Source organism: Erythrolamprus reginae, chromosome 1 (assembly GCF_031021105.1).
Source record: "Erythrolamprus reginae isolate rEryReg1 chromosome 1, rEryReg1.hap1, whole genome shotgun sequence".
Lineage (NCBI taxonomy): Eukaryota > Metazoa > Chordata > Lepidosauria > Squamata > Dipsadidae > Erythrolamprus > Erythrolamprus reginae.
This window is the reverse complement of record NC_091950.1, coordinates 127,737,441-127,750,825: the sequence shown is the minus strand read 5'-3', so window position 1 is coordinate 127,750,825 and position 13,385 is coordinate 127,737,441. Positions and strand designations below refer to the sequence as shown.

Below are 13,385 nucleotides of genomic sequence, written 5' to 3'. Positions count from 1 at the left end.
GTTTGTACAATTTTCTGTCCTTGGTGGAGGGATTAAGGCCAGAGGCTGGGAAATCCCACTGTTTAAGTAAGGCATCTTTAAACAATTTAGGCATAGGAATTACCTCGTTATCCTCCTGTTCCTCTGTGAAGTAAGGTAAGTTCTCCTCCGGGGGATCAGTGGAAGTAGAGGCTTGTTTCTCCTGGGCCGCTAATCCCGTAGAAATTCTAGCTTTGAGGAGGAGAGATTTGAACAATTGAGAAGGAAAAATAGTAATTGGAGAAGGAACCTTTATTTGGGATTCCTCATCATCTGAGAGACCTTGAAAGGGATCCTCATCATCCTCCAAATCCTCATATTCGTCCTGAGAGGAATCTGAATCCTCCTGAATAGGAGCTCTAACCGCTGGGGAGGAACCCAAGGGGCGGGAGGGACGAGGAGGAGGAGGAAGTACGGAAAGCTCATTGATGGAGGAGAGTTTGGCATCAATGGCCTTGGACAACACAGAAAAAATAGATTGGAACTCAGGAGGTAAACTAGAAATATCAGCAGGAATGGCAGAAGAATCCCTAAAGGCCTGGGAGGATCCTGGCTGGGGGGAATCTTCAATAATATCTGGTTCCTCTGGACCTATGCCCCATAGATTAGGTTGGGGTCTGTCTAGGTTAGGCTCATCCAGAGATAACACAGGGACCCCAGAAGGAGGTAGACTAGAAGCCTCTGGGGGGTCTTGACTACTGAGTACTTGGGCCTGTACTTTCAAACGTTTTGCTGATTTATCATGGATTCTTTGTAGGGCTAGGTCCCTTCTCTTCTCGGCCCTGGTGACCTTGGTCGAGGGGCGGGCACCTGGAGAAGAGGAGGAAGAGGCCTGGGGGATACTAGTAATTTCATCGCCTGTAGGCCTGGCCTCTCTGGGACCTTTAGTTGTGCCTCTCTTGGGAAAAGTAGCCATAGTCTGACAATTAACAGAAGACAAGGCTGAGCCAATAACTGAATAATTAAGGAGAAGAATTTCAAGTACTTCCCAAGAGGAATGGATCCTGCTTCGAGGCCTCGAAGCTGCTGAGACTTGAGGGCAATCTGGGCAAACCCAGAGTTCGTGTCCCCAGATCCAGCGGGGCCCAGCCTCCCTAAACTTTTTAATTAAGTAAACCAAGGCACTCTGGTTGGAGGCTTAGCCGGTGGAGAATTAAGCCTGGGCGTCCCAAGGCCCGCTCCGGGATCCACGCGGTGGACTGAGGCCTACGCGGCTGGCAGAAGGCCAACACGAGAGGCCTAAATTTAAAAATGGGCGCGAAGGCCTTCGCGCCGAAAAATCGCTCCGAGATAGGATTTTTAAAAGGGAAGCGATCGACTAAGTCCAGGAGACTAGAAAGGCGTCTCACTCCGCAGGAGGTATATTAAAGCCCTTTAATCATATTACAATAATGAATAAATAAATCAATACTTGCACCGAGACCTCCAGGCCAAAGGATTAAAGGAACCCACAAGCGGCCGCGGGAATCGTACACGGCAAAACCGCCGGGGGAAAACGAAACCGCAACTTCTCCAAAGGAAAAAAGCCGAGCCTCAAACGGCTGGCGCTATCCGTGCAAGTAAATAATAATGGTAAAACAATTCTTACTACTTTTGAAGGAAAAGATCGAAGGGAAGGTGTTAGAATGTTGAACGAGCTATCACAATACAGTGAACCCTCGATCATCGCGAGGGTTCCGTTCCAGGAACCCACGCGATGATCGATTTTTAGCGAAGTAGCGGTGCGGAAGTAAAAACACCATCTGCGCGTGCGCAGATGGTGTTTTTGCTTCCACTGCCGCCCGCCCTTCGCCCGCCCACCCCGTTGCTCGCGCCCAGGCTCGCGCGCGCTGCCCGCCCGCCCACGCTGTTGCCGGCTCCGCTTCCCAGCTGGGAGGCGGAGGTGAGGTTTCCCGCGCGCACGGGCTTTCCCCAGCAACGCGCGCAGAGCTAGGGTGTCCCCAGGCTCGCGCGCCGCTGCCCGCCCGCCCACGCTGTTGCCGGCTCCGCTTCCCAGCTGGGAGGCGGAGGTGAGGTTTCCCGCGCGCACGGGCTTTCCCCAGCAACGCGCGCAGAGCTAGGGTGTCCCCAGGCTCGCGCGCCGCTGCCCGCCCGCCCACGCTGTTGCCGGCTCCGCTTCCCAGCTGGGAGGCGGAGGTGAGGTTTCCCGCGCGCACGGGCTTTCCCCAGCAACGCGCGCAGAGCTAGGGTGTCCCCAGGCTCGCGCGCCGCCGCCCGCCCACCCACGCTGTTGCCGGCTCCGCTTCCCAGCTGGGAGGCGGAGGTGAGGTTTCCCCAAGCGTGCGCGCTTTCCCCAGCAACGCGCGCGCGCTGGGAAGCAGAGCAAGGGTGTCCCCAGGCTCGCGCGAGTCGCCCGCCCACCCACGCTGTTGCCGGCTCCGCTTCCCAGCTGGGAGGCGGAGGTGAGGTTTCCCCAAGCGCGCGCGCTTTCCCCAGCAACGCGCGCGCGCTGGGAAGCAGAGCAAGGGTGTCCCCAGGCTCGCGCGAGTCGCCCGCCCACCCACGCTGTTGCCGGCTCCGCTTCCCAGCTGGGAGGCGGAGGTGAGGTGTCCCCAAGCGCGCGCGCTTTCCCCAGCAACGCGCGCGCGCTGGGAAGCAGAGCAAGGGTGTCCCCAGGCTCGCGCGAGTCGCCCGCCCACCCACGCTGTTGCCGGCTCCGCTTCCCAGCTGGGAGGCGGAGGTGAGGTGTCCCCAAGCGCGCGCGCTTTCCCCAGCAACGCGCGCGCGCTGGGAAGCAGAGCAAGGGTGTCCCCAGGCTCGCGCGAGTCGCCCGCCCACCCACGCTGTTGCCGGCTCCGCTTCCCAGCTGGGAGGCGGAGGTTAGGTGTCCCCAAGCGCGCGCGCTTTCCCCAGCAACGCGCGCGCGCTGGGAAGCAGAGCAAGGGTGTCCCCAGGCTCGCGCGAGTCGCCCCGCCCGCCCACGCTGTTGTCGGCTCCGCTTCCCAGCTGGGAGGCGGAGGTGGGGTTTCCCGCGCGCGTGCCGCCCGCCCGCCCACGCCGTTGCTCGCGCCGCCGCTGTCTTACCGGGGCAAGAGGGGGAAGACCCAGGGAAGCCTCTGCCCGGCGGGGAAACTCCACCATCTACGCATGCGTGGAAGGGCACGCATGCGCAGATGGTGGAGTTTACTTCCGGGTTGAAAACTCGCGATATAGCGTTTCGCAATAATCGAGATCGCGAAACTCGAGGGATCACTGTACAACCGCAGGATATGCGAACTGAGCGAATTCTGGGGAAGGGGCGGATCCGGCAAGCTTTTTTAACACTAGGCTCAGTTCCACCGGATTGGACATGAGCAACCCATGTGACTGCTGGACCCGCTCCTTCAGTACGGAGAAAAGTGACATATTCACAGCGATCCTCTTGATATTTTCAAGCTGCCTTCCCTTCTGCTTTAGATTAGCAACTTGGTAGTTCTTGCTGTTATGATTAATCTTCCAGAGAAGTATTGCTTAACATCTTTCTGTTAAACCCAATGTTTCACAGAGATAATGGTCTGACAATGCATGTTGTCTCTAGTGAGTATAAGCTAAAAGCAGATAAACAAAATAATCTTTACAATGCAGTTTCTTGGCCACGTATCTCAGTGACATCTGTCAAGAGGTTTCAGTTCTTTGTCCTCTTGGGAGATTAACTTCATAAGAGAGAAACAAAATCCAACTTTAACTTAAAAAGGGAAATAAAAGGTAAAACTTTTATTGAGACAATTTTCCCCCAGGCTTTTTTTTTTTATACTTTGTTTTATGTTTGGTATGAATGTTGCTGTTTGGTTTTTAAATAATGATAGGGTTTTATATGTTTTTAATGTTAGATTTGTTCCACTGTTATATTGTTTTTTATTGCTGCTGTGAGCCGCCCCGAGTCTTCGGAGAGGGGCGGCATACAAATCTAATAGATAGATAGATAGATAGATAGATAGATAGATAGATAGATAGATAGATAGATAGATAGATAGATAGATAGATAATTAAATTAAATAAAACAAACAAACAAACAAACAAACAAACTGTAATAAATATTACATTTAATTAGGTATCTTTTTTTATGTACACTGAGAGCATATGAACGAAGACAAATTCTTTGTGTGTCCAATCACACTTGGCCAAGAAAAAAAACTCTATTCTATTCTAGTTATTAAAATATAAAAGTTTTACTATTGAAGTTTATAAATATTGAGCTCTCGTGATCAAAGACAACAGCTAAACACAAAATCCACAAGACATTGCAAAATGAATACTATAAGGAGACCACAACATAATTAGGGTGTGCTATTGATGAAAAATAACTCTTTAAGGAGATTTGAGTACAATCCAACTACTTACATCAGATTACAAAATTCTACATAAAAATTGTAACTTCACAAATGTGCAGTTCCTACTTTTATACAGAGAAATAAAAATTAAGGGACAATAAGGCTAAACTAGCACCACACAAATCAAAATTCTAATATAGATTTCTGGCTATATATATGTGATTCATTTTTTAACAGATAAATTAATTCCTGAAGCAAAAATCATCTCCTTTCTTTCCTTGCTTTATCCAGCTTCTTATAAATTCCATTTTTTAATGATAGCTCAGAAGAACATTAGGTGTCCCCCTTTCTCTAGGTCTAATTCTCTTCTTCTTTCATACCTCTTCCAATTCTTTCTTCCAAGTCCTCCCCTTCTTTTAATAAAGAGTCAAATGAAACCATTATTTTTAAAGAACACATATTAATGTCCCAGTTGCTTTTGGTCAGGATGAGCAAAGACCCCAGCTGTTTTATAGTATAGTTCTGGTCGCTGTTTTACCTTTAGGTGGTTTTAATGATATGTTAATTTCCCTATATTTTTGCTTTACTATTTCTTCTATGCCCAAAGTCTAATTAATAATAATAATTTGTTAGATTTATATGCCACCCCTCAATCCGCAGACTCGGTTGTTTGAGTTTGATAGATATATAAATGTTCTAAATAGATACACAAACAAACTTCTCTTGCTGTAAACATGCCCAGTATAACTAATGGATCAAGGCTGACAGGAGCCCAAACTACACATATCTGAATGGTCATAGGATGTCCAAGACTGAATTAAGTGCCTAGAAGATTTTGTAAGAGTATATACCAACACCACTCTTAACAATAACCAACAGGATATGCAAAGGTTAGGCTTCTCAGATCTACTAAAGTTCCTCACTTGCATTCCAAAGTTCACCAAACAGAAGTAGGTATAAAAACTGTGGTTCAAGATGATGGATAAAAAAACACAGCACTAAGTTCCTGAGAACGTGATCAGGACTATCTTGTCCATATCAGATTCTGGAGCTTATGCACAAATTGTTTCAAATACAAAACCAGTCTTATTTCTTGCCAATATTTTTTGTGCAATTTAGGAAAGGAAATATGTTTTATTGATGCCATCAAATCAATAGGAGTTGCAAATTCTTTCAGATCTACTACTGCAAATTACAATAACTGCTCAAAGGTCTTGATTGCCCATTTCTCCATCTCCATTGTATAACACTTTTTAAAATGTACATATAAATCCAATGAATGAATGAATGAATGAATGAATGAATGAATGAATGAATGAATGAATGAATGAATGGAATAAAATAAAATAAAATAAAATAAAATAATCTACTGGAACACACTCACCTGGGCTAATGGAAAAGATCTCATTATCTGCCCCAAAAAACAAATTCCGGGTCAGTTTGCGAGGATCAATTTTCTGAGGAGTAGATGCTGCAGGACAGAGTGAGAACCTTCGTCGAAAAAAGTTTTCTTCCTTCATGGCATGTGTTGTAGGGGTTTTCTGAAATTAAAAAGATAAAAACAATCACATGTAGCCTAAATATTCAGGATTTTGCTGCTTATCTTTTGCTTAAATCAATCTACAGTATTCGTAAATTGTAACACTGGCTTTTTAAATACAGAAATGAACAAGTAAGTTAACATAATATGCCAAAGATGACAATGATGGGGTTTAATATTTTTATTTATTTTAATAAGGTCAGTATTACATCTCAGCTATTTTATCAAAGGCAGCCTAAAATTAGATTTGGTCGGGCAGATTTAATTTAAAGTACACTATCTCATCCATGCCTGCCACCCACATCAGCAGCAATCAAGATGCTTTTCCTATCTTCCATTTCGGCTTCTTATATAAATTCTTGACTGTACTATTCAAACTAGAAGCCAATGCCTAGATTTTACAACCACAGAAAATGGTTCTTTCAGCTTTAAACCATATTGAGTCACATATTTTTTCTAAAGATTTCAGCTCAGACAAAATTTATCAAACCATCGGGGGGAAAAGAGAGGCCTGATTAGGTTATAGGCCAGCCATTATTTTCTGAAATAATCAGGTATCAATTATTTGGTTGGTAGTTCAGCTGTTCGAATCTCCAGTCGCTGCTGAAGGAAGAAGGTAAGGTGAGGGGAATCGAAAAAATCCAAAACTTTGAGGCTTAAAAAAAAAAGAGGGACTCTGAGGCAGCGAGGAGGAGCACGCGCCTCCCATACACCTGGCACAAGGCTGCCTCCCATACACTGCGCCAGAGAGAGAAACCCAGGAGGGCAAGAGGGGGAGCACCACCAAAAGGTTCCTCTGGTAGCCCAGAAAAGCCCGAGATGGTTGGAATCATTACGGTAACATACTGCATAAAGCCAACAATAAACAGTGGCATGACATTTTTACACAAAATGGACATCCAGACCATTAGACTTTATATCAGGGGTCCCCAACCACCGGGCCGCGGACCAGTACCGGGCCGCGGGGCATGTTGCACCGGTCCGTGGAGTCAGCAGCTGCCGGCCCTCATGCCGCCACCCCCTCCCGCCAGCCATAGAGCGATGGCGGTAAAGAGGGGTGGGGAAGACCAGCACCCCCATGCTTAATCCCGCCCCCAACCACACCCCTTTCCGCTCCCACCGGGCCATAGAAAAATTGTCTTGCTGAAACTGGTCCCTGGTGGAAAAAACGTTGGGGACCACTGCTTTATATGATAAGCAAAGCAATATACAGTGGTACCTCTACTTAAGAACGCCTCTACTTAAGAACTTTTCTAGATAAGAACCAGGTATTCAAGATATTTTTGCCTTTTCTTAAGAACCATTTTCTACTTAAAAACCCAAGCCTGGAAAAATTTCCCCGGAAATTTGAGAGCAGCAGGAAGGCCCGGCCAGTTTCCTGCCATTCCCCCTTTAATCCTGGCCATCTCGGGCTTTTCTGGGCTGCCAGAGGAGCCTTTCAGTGGCGCTTAAGGAGGTATGGGCACTTGGAGAGGGAATAAACCTCTGCTAGCACCCAGAAAAAAGAAATACTCCTTTCACTCGGGGCAGTCCGTCTTTTTTTTTTAAAGCCTTAAATTTTTGGATTTTTTTTTATTCCCCTCACCTCACCTTCTTCCTTCAGCAGCGACTGTCCTCCTCCTCTTCTTCCTCCTCCTCCTCCCACCACCCATATTCCGAGCTTTTATTTCTTTCCTAATGGATTTGCACGCATTATTTGCTTTTACATTGATTCCTATGGGAAAAAATGCTTCTACTTACAAACTTTTCTACTTAAGAATCTGGTCACAGAACAAATTAAGTTCTGAAGTAGAGGTACCACTGTATTGCTAAATTACACTAGAGATAAAAATGAATTTCTTAAAAAATAGCCTGGTCTTCAAAATACAAATCAGAAGACTTAAAGTGCCTTCAAGTAAACACTAAAGAAGTTTCATAAAATTAATTAAGCATTAACGGTGGAGAGCTAACAATATCAGTACTCATAGTTTTACCAACAGAAATGCAAAAGAGCAACCAAACGTTTCACAGTCTTTTATTATTGTGTACACAACAGAGAGACTCTTAAAAGTGCAAGGCAGGAAACAGAAGATAATTCAAACCGCCTTTTGCTAAGCTGTTCCAAAAAACTGCCAATAAACCTAATGTGTTCCAGACATTTCAGATCTAATTTTTTTATCATGGGATTTATAAAAATGACATTGCTGAGCTAAGCCAACTTTCCATTTTAGAAGTAGCAGATTATCCTTCCATATGCTCCTTTTTTTAATCATAGCTGTTTGGGAGCAATGTGTTTGCTGTTTCCCATGAGTATCAACCACATTGCTCTCGTGTGATTAAATTTATTTATTTTATTTATTTGGTCAGATTTCTATGCCACCCTTCTCTTCAGAAATCATGCAGAAATCATGCAGAAAAGGTAGGATCAATTACTGGAAAATTAACTGGGTGGTAATGTCAAATGGAATAATAATTTTATTGTCTTTTTTGATACTCCCACGGTTTCTCTTAGGTTCTAGAATGGGAAATGAGCCAAAAATCTCAAACCTTCTGCATTAGACTACTGCTCATTCAATCATTTTATTAAATTTTGAAAATTTTAGATTCACAGATCTTTCATATATATATTTTAGGGACTCTTAGAAGGTAAATGAAAGAGGTTAACCTGAAGGGGAATAAGATTATGCTATGTAACCACCACATCGCTTCAACTTGGATGGCGAGAAGAGAATTAATTTCTCATTAATTATTAATTTCACCATTAATTTCTTCTCTGAAATAAACCAACTTTCTATAGTAGTTCCCAATGAAAGGATCTTAAAGATACCAAAAACTGTGAACTGTTGTATATAATGGTGGGGAACTGTTTTTTATATGAAAGAAAATATAACAGAGTTACAACCCTGCACAAAGCCTTAATGTGTTTTTAAAAAACTATTATTTTATTCTATTTTATATAGACCCTCACATCTCATATCTGTCGCTGAGCAGTTCACAACTATTAAAAACCACAAGATGACTAAATATAGCAAAAGCAGGGGTAAAATCCAGAAGGTTCTGGCAGGTTCTAGAGAACCGGTAGCGGAAATTTTGAATAGTTGGGGAGGGGGTGGGCTTTAAACCATTTCATTAAACAGAATTTCACTGTCCTGTGAATGTAAGGTTTAAGGAGTCTTCTCAATAAGTCAAAAATTCCCTCACGTGTTAAAACAGAATTTCACTGTCCTGTGAATGTAAGGATTAAGGAGTCTTCTCAATAAGTCAAAAATTCCCTTACGTGCAAACTCCAGGTTCCAGGAGGCCATAGCACTCCCATTTTGCTGGGTGCTTTTAGATCCTAGCTTTTCCAGACTTTTTATGGAGTCTGGAAAAGCTAGGATCTAAAAGCACCCATTCTTCATAGTGCTCATTTCATGAAGTACCCAATATATTCCATTAATTATATAAAGATGAAGCCTCCCTTCATTAAGAAGAGCTCGTTGTTCGGCTTCTGATTGTCTAGTGGGGAAAGAACTCAGCTTGTCTTGCAATCAAAATGTCATGCTAGCAAAACAAAGAGGATTTAGACATTAGTCTCACTCTTCAATCTTCTCCTCATGTTCCAGATTTAAAGTTTAGGCAAAAAGTCTTAGGATTCTTTTTATTATTACAGTATTTAATGTCAATTTGTAACCAGACTGGTTAACAGTCAAAAACAAGATAAAAAAGGAAAAAGGACAAAATGCAAAGTGTACATGAATATATTCAACATTATATTGTCCTACTACTATTGTCCTACTGTTGTCCTACTATCGCAGCACTATTGAGAGTGTAGCGAACAAAAAAGCTCTACAGAGAACTATTAAAACTGCCCAGAACATCATTGGGCTCCAACAATCCGCCCTGGATGACATCCTCACATCTCGCTGTTCTAGGAAGGTGCATACCATTCTCAAAGACTCTTCTCATCCTGCTTACAATCTTTTTGAACTAGGTATTGCCTTCTGGCAGAAGATACAGAACAACTAGAACTCGGACCACACGTTTCCTGAATAGTTTTTATCCCAGAGCTATACTCGCACTTAACAACGAACTAAAGGGTCACCATTAGTGAACTCTTGGACAATATTACTCGGTTTGTCATGTAAATGGTTGAGGGTGGGGAATTTTGTAGTGGGTGGGACATTTTATTCTATTTTTTTATTCTATTTTTAAATTTACTTATTCTGATTTTATGTATGGTGGAACTGGTCTCTGGGTGTCACATGACTTTCGTTGCCAATGACAATTCATTGCTTTGACAATGACAATAAATTTATTATTATTATTATTATTATCATTATTATTATTATTATTATTAATTATTATTAGTATTTTCAATACAGAAAGTAAGAAGGAACAAGCAACCATACTGATTGACATACATCCTCAAACCTAAGCTACTTTCCTTAAAGTTTAGTGCTGAAAACAACTATGGTTCTTCAGAAATAATTTCCCCCTTGATTAGTTAATGGCTAGTTTCACAAATTACATTGTGATATAATGCCTTCCTTTTGATTTTGACTTATATAATGTGTGAACTCACTGCTGTAGTTTGAAAATTATGTTCTCTGTTTCTGAGAGTTGAAAGAACCTATTCAATTGCAGCTGGATGAGCAATAATTAAGCAAATGGTAGAATAACAACCCCCCTAATGCATCCAGGTTAAAAAAAATAATTCTGTAAAGAAAGAAGTCTTACTGAGTTAACAAGGCTACGACAGTTCAACTTCATTCCTACTTAATTGGAGATACAACTCCTAAAATTAAATGGGGCTTGCTTTTGTAACACGAATAGGATTTCCTTGTTTTAAAAAAATCATACCACTTTCTAATGTTGTATTTCATTTTAGAATGTTAACATTTATTAAATAAAACATGTGCATATGTTTTATTCAATAAGACCATTTCTCGGTACAGGGTGTCCAGGGGGAAAGCATTTTGAAATTCCCTGATATTTCCCTGCAACTTGTGATCTAGTTAAAGTGCTGTCATAGATGACATCATACCAAATGGCTAAGCCGTGGAGAAATATCGGTAGCCGAGGAAGCAAGTTGTTGCCACATATGCTCATTTTTGCTTGAATCTGCCAGGCAGCCCTTACTGAAGGGGAACCCTTACCACGTCTCGTCAACATTCCGCGGCCTGCATTGGTTGCCAATTAGTTTCCGGTCACAATTCAAAGTGTTGGTAAGATCTACATGGCATCGGACCAGATGCCTTCAGAACCGTCTTCTGCCGCACAAATCCCAGTGACCGATTAGGTCCCACAGAGTTGGCCTTCTCCGGGTCCTGTCGACTAAACAATGTCATCTGGCGAGCCCCAGGGGAAGAGCCTTCTCTGTGGCGGCCCCGGACCTCTGGAATCAACTCCCCCCGGAGATCAGAACTGCCCCAACCCTCCTTGCCTTTCATAAGTTACTGAAGACCCACCTATGTTGTCAGGCATGGGGAAATTGAGCCCCTGGGTTTATATTATTTATGTATGGTATGAGTGTGTTGCATGGTTTTAATAATGGGTTTTTAGATGTCTTTTAAATGTATTAGATTTGTTACATTGTTGTTATTGTTGTGAGCCGCTCCGGGTCTTCAGAGAGAGGCGGCATACAAATCTAATAAATTATTATTATTATTATTATTATTATTATTAAACCCAGATTAATAATACAAATCCAATTAAATAAATAGACATACCAAGTTTGTTTTTATTTCTGAAAATACCTATACATAATATTTTTTCTCCCTTTGCCAGTGGGGGAAAGAATTATACAGCTAAAACCACTTACTACTCTAACTGCAAAAAGAATGCAGTCAAAGTTAATTTCCTTCCCCCATTAGCAAGCAAAAATGCTTACTTCCATCATTCATTTATACTTGATCACCCTGTTAGCAAGATTGTAATCATTATAAGGGATTTTTAAGATTAAGGCTCATAAATAAAGAAGTACTGCTTGCATACAGTTGGGACTTGAAAGTGCTTTGGAAAGCATAACGCAGGAAGGGATGAAAGTGGAACTGGGGGTGCATCTTTTTTAAAAAAAACTGTGGGCAATTGAAGAATGACTGACTGACTAGGATTATAGAAGGCAGCCTTATTAACAGAAAAAAAGTCTTTCAAAAGATTTTCAAGTGAAAATGCACCATTTAGCCATGACCTTGTTGTGTACACCGTATCCATGAACTTGGCTATACAGTGATCTCCCGATTTTCGCGGGTTCAAACTTCGCAAAACGGCTATACCACGGTTTTTCAAAAAATATTAATTAAAAAATACTCCACATTTTTTTTTCTATACCACGGTTTTTCCCACCCGATGACGTCATATGTCATCACCAAGAGTCACTTCTCTCTCTCTTTCTCTCTCTTTCCTGTCATTCTCTGCTTCAATCATTTTCTCATTTCTCTTTTTTCTCCCCTTTTTTCCTATTATTTCTCTCTCTCTACCTTCCACTTTCCCCCCTCTTGCTCTCTCTCTCTCTTTCTCACTCTGTCTCTCCCTCTCTCCTTTCTATCTCTCTCTGTCTGTTGCTCTCTCTGTGAGAACGCCTGCCCCGCCTCTCCTGCAGCCCCCTCGCTGACAGCTGGGATGAAAGCGCTCTCAGCTAAGGGACTGTGAGAGGGGCAGGGCGGGCATTCTCAAAGCATTCAGAGCGGCTAGCGGCCGAATGAGGAGGACGAGAAGCCTTAGCCACCAGCGCTGCTGCAGGAGGACCCGTGCCCCAAGAAAGCCGGTGAGGGGGCGGATTAGGCGGGCGGGGGGTAGTGGCGAGGGGGCCGGAGGCACTGGGGGGGCGGGGGCGGCCGACATTCAAAACAATCTTTGCCGGCCTCCACACTTTCGGCGCTCCCCGCCCCCAACTTCAAGCCCAGCTCTTTGCGCGGCCTTGGAAAAGGGTGTCCATAGCCAAAAATGGTGTTTTTACTTCCGCATCTCTACTTTGCGGAAATTTGACTTTCACGGGCAGTCTGGGAACGCAACCCCCGCGAAAATCAAGGGATCACTGTATTTAAAAAATGCTGTAAAATCAACTTGTCAATTTATAGCTAGAACCACTTGACTCTGTAGATATTATTTTTGCAAGTCTTCGAATGCCTATCTCTTAGTTTGCCTGTTGGTACCAAGGGAATAACTAATCTAAGCAATGGAGAATCAAATTTTCACCTTCAGGTACTTGATAAATAATATAGAAACGCTAAAGAATAAGCCAGACTCCCCAACTAAACCATTATATCAGCCTCGTGTTTAGGTTTGTTTCCTTCCTTGTTTCATTCCTTCCCTTCCCTTCCTTTTCTCCCTCCCTCCCTCCCGGCTTTCAAGATTATTGCCACACATTTAAAAGCAGAGATGCTTTGGCCTTCTTGCAAAAATAGGAGTGTTAAATAGGCGTTGATTGCTTACCTGAACGCCTCTTCTCGTACGGTGAGTGGGTACAGCAGTCACATGGGTTGCTCCTGTCCAATCCGGTGGAACTGAGCCTAGTATTAAAAAAGACTGCTGGATCCGCCCCTTCCCCAGAATTCGCGAATCCGTAGACTAGGCTCAGTAGTGAAGCTCTTTAATGTTCAACTCTCATGTGTTAT

At 43.4% G+C, this 13,385-nt stretch overlaps 1 protein-coding gene across 3 annotated transcripts in view; it reads right to left on the bottom strand.

Moving 5' to 3' along the window:
- OSBPL5 (oxysterol binding protein like 5) overlaps positions 1–13,385 on the bottom strand; it is a 173,025-nt gene that overhangs the window by 84,504 nt on the left and 75,136 nt on the right. For all 3 annotated transcript variants that reach the window (XM_070764568.1, XM_070764584.1, XM_070764578.1), the window contains exon 2: positions 5,653–5,809. In XM_070764568.1, coding sequence (XP_070620669.1) covers positions 5,653–5,788 — 136 coding nt within the window. In that variant the 5' untranslated portion in view covers positions 5,789–5,809. The remainder of the gene's footprint in view (positions 1–5,652; positions 5,810–13,385) is intronic.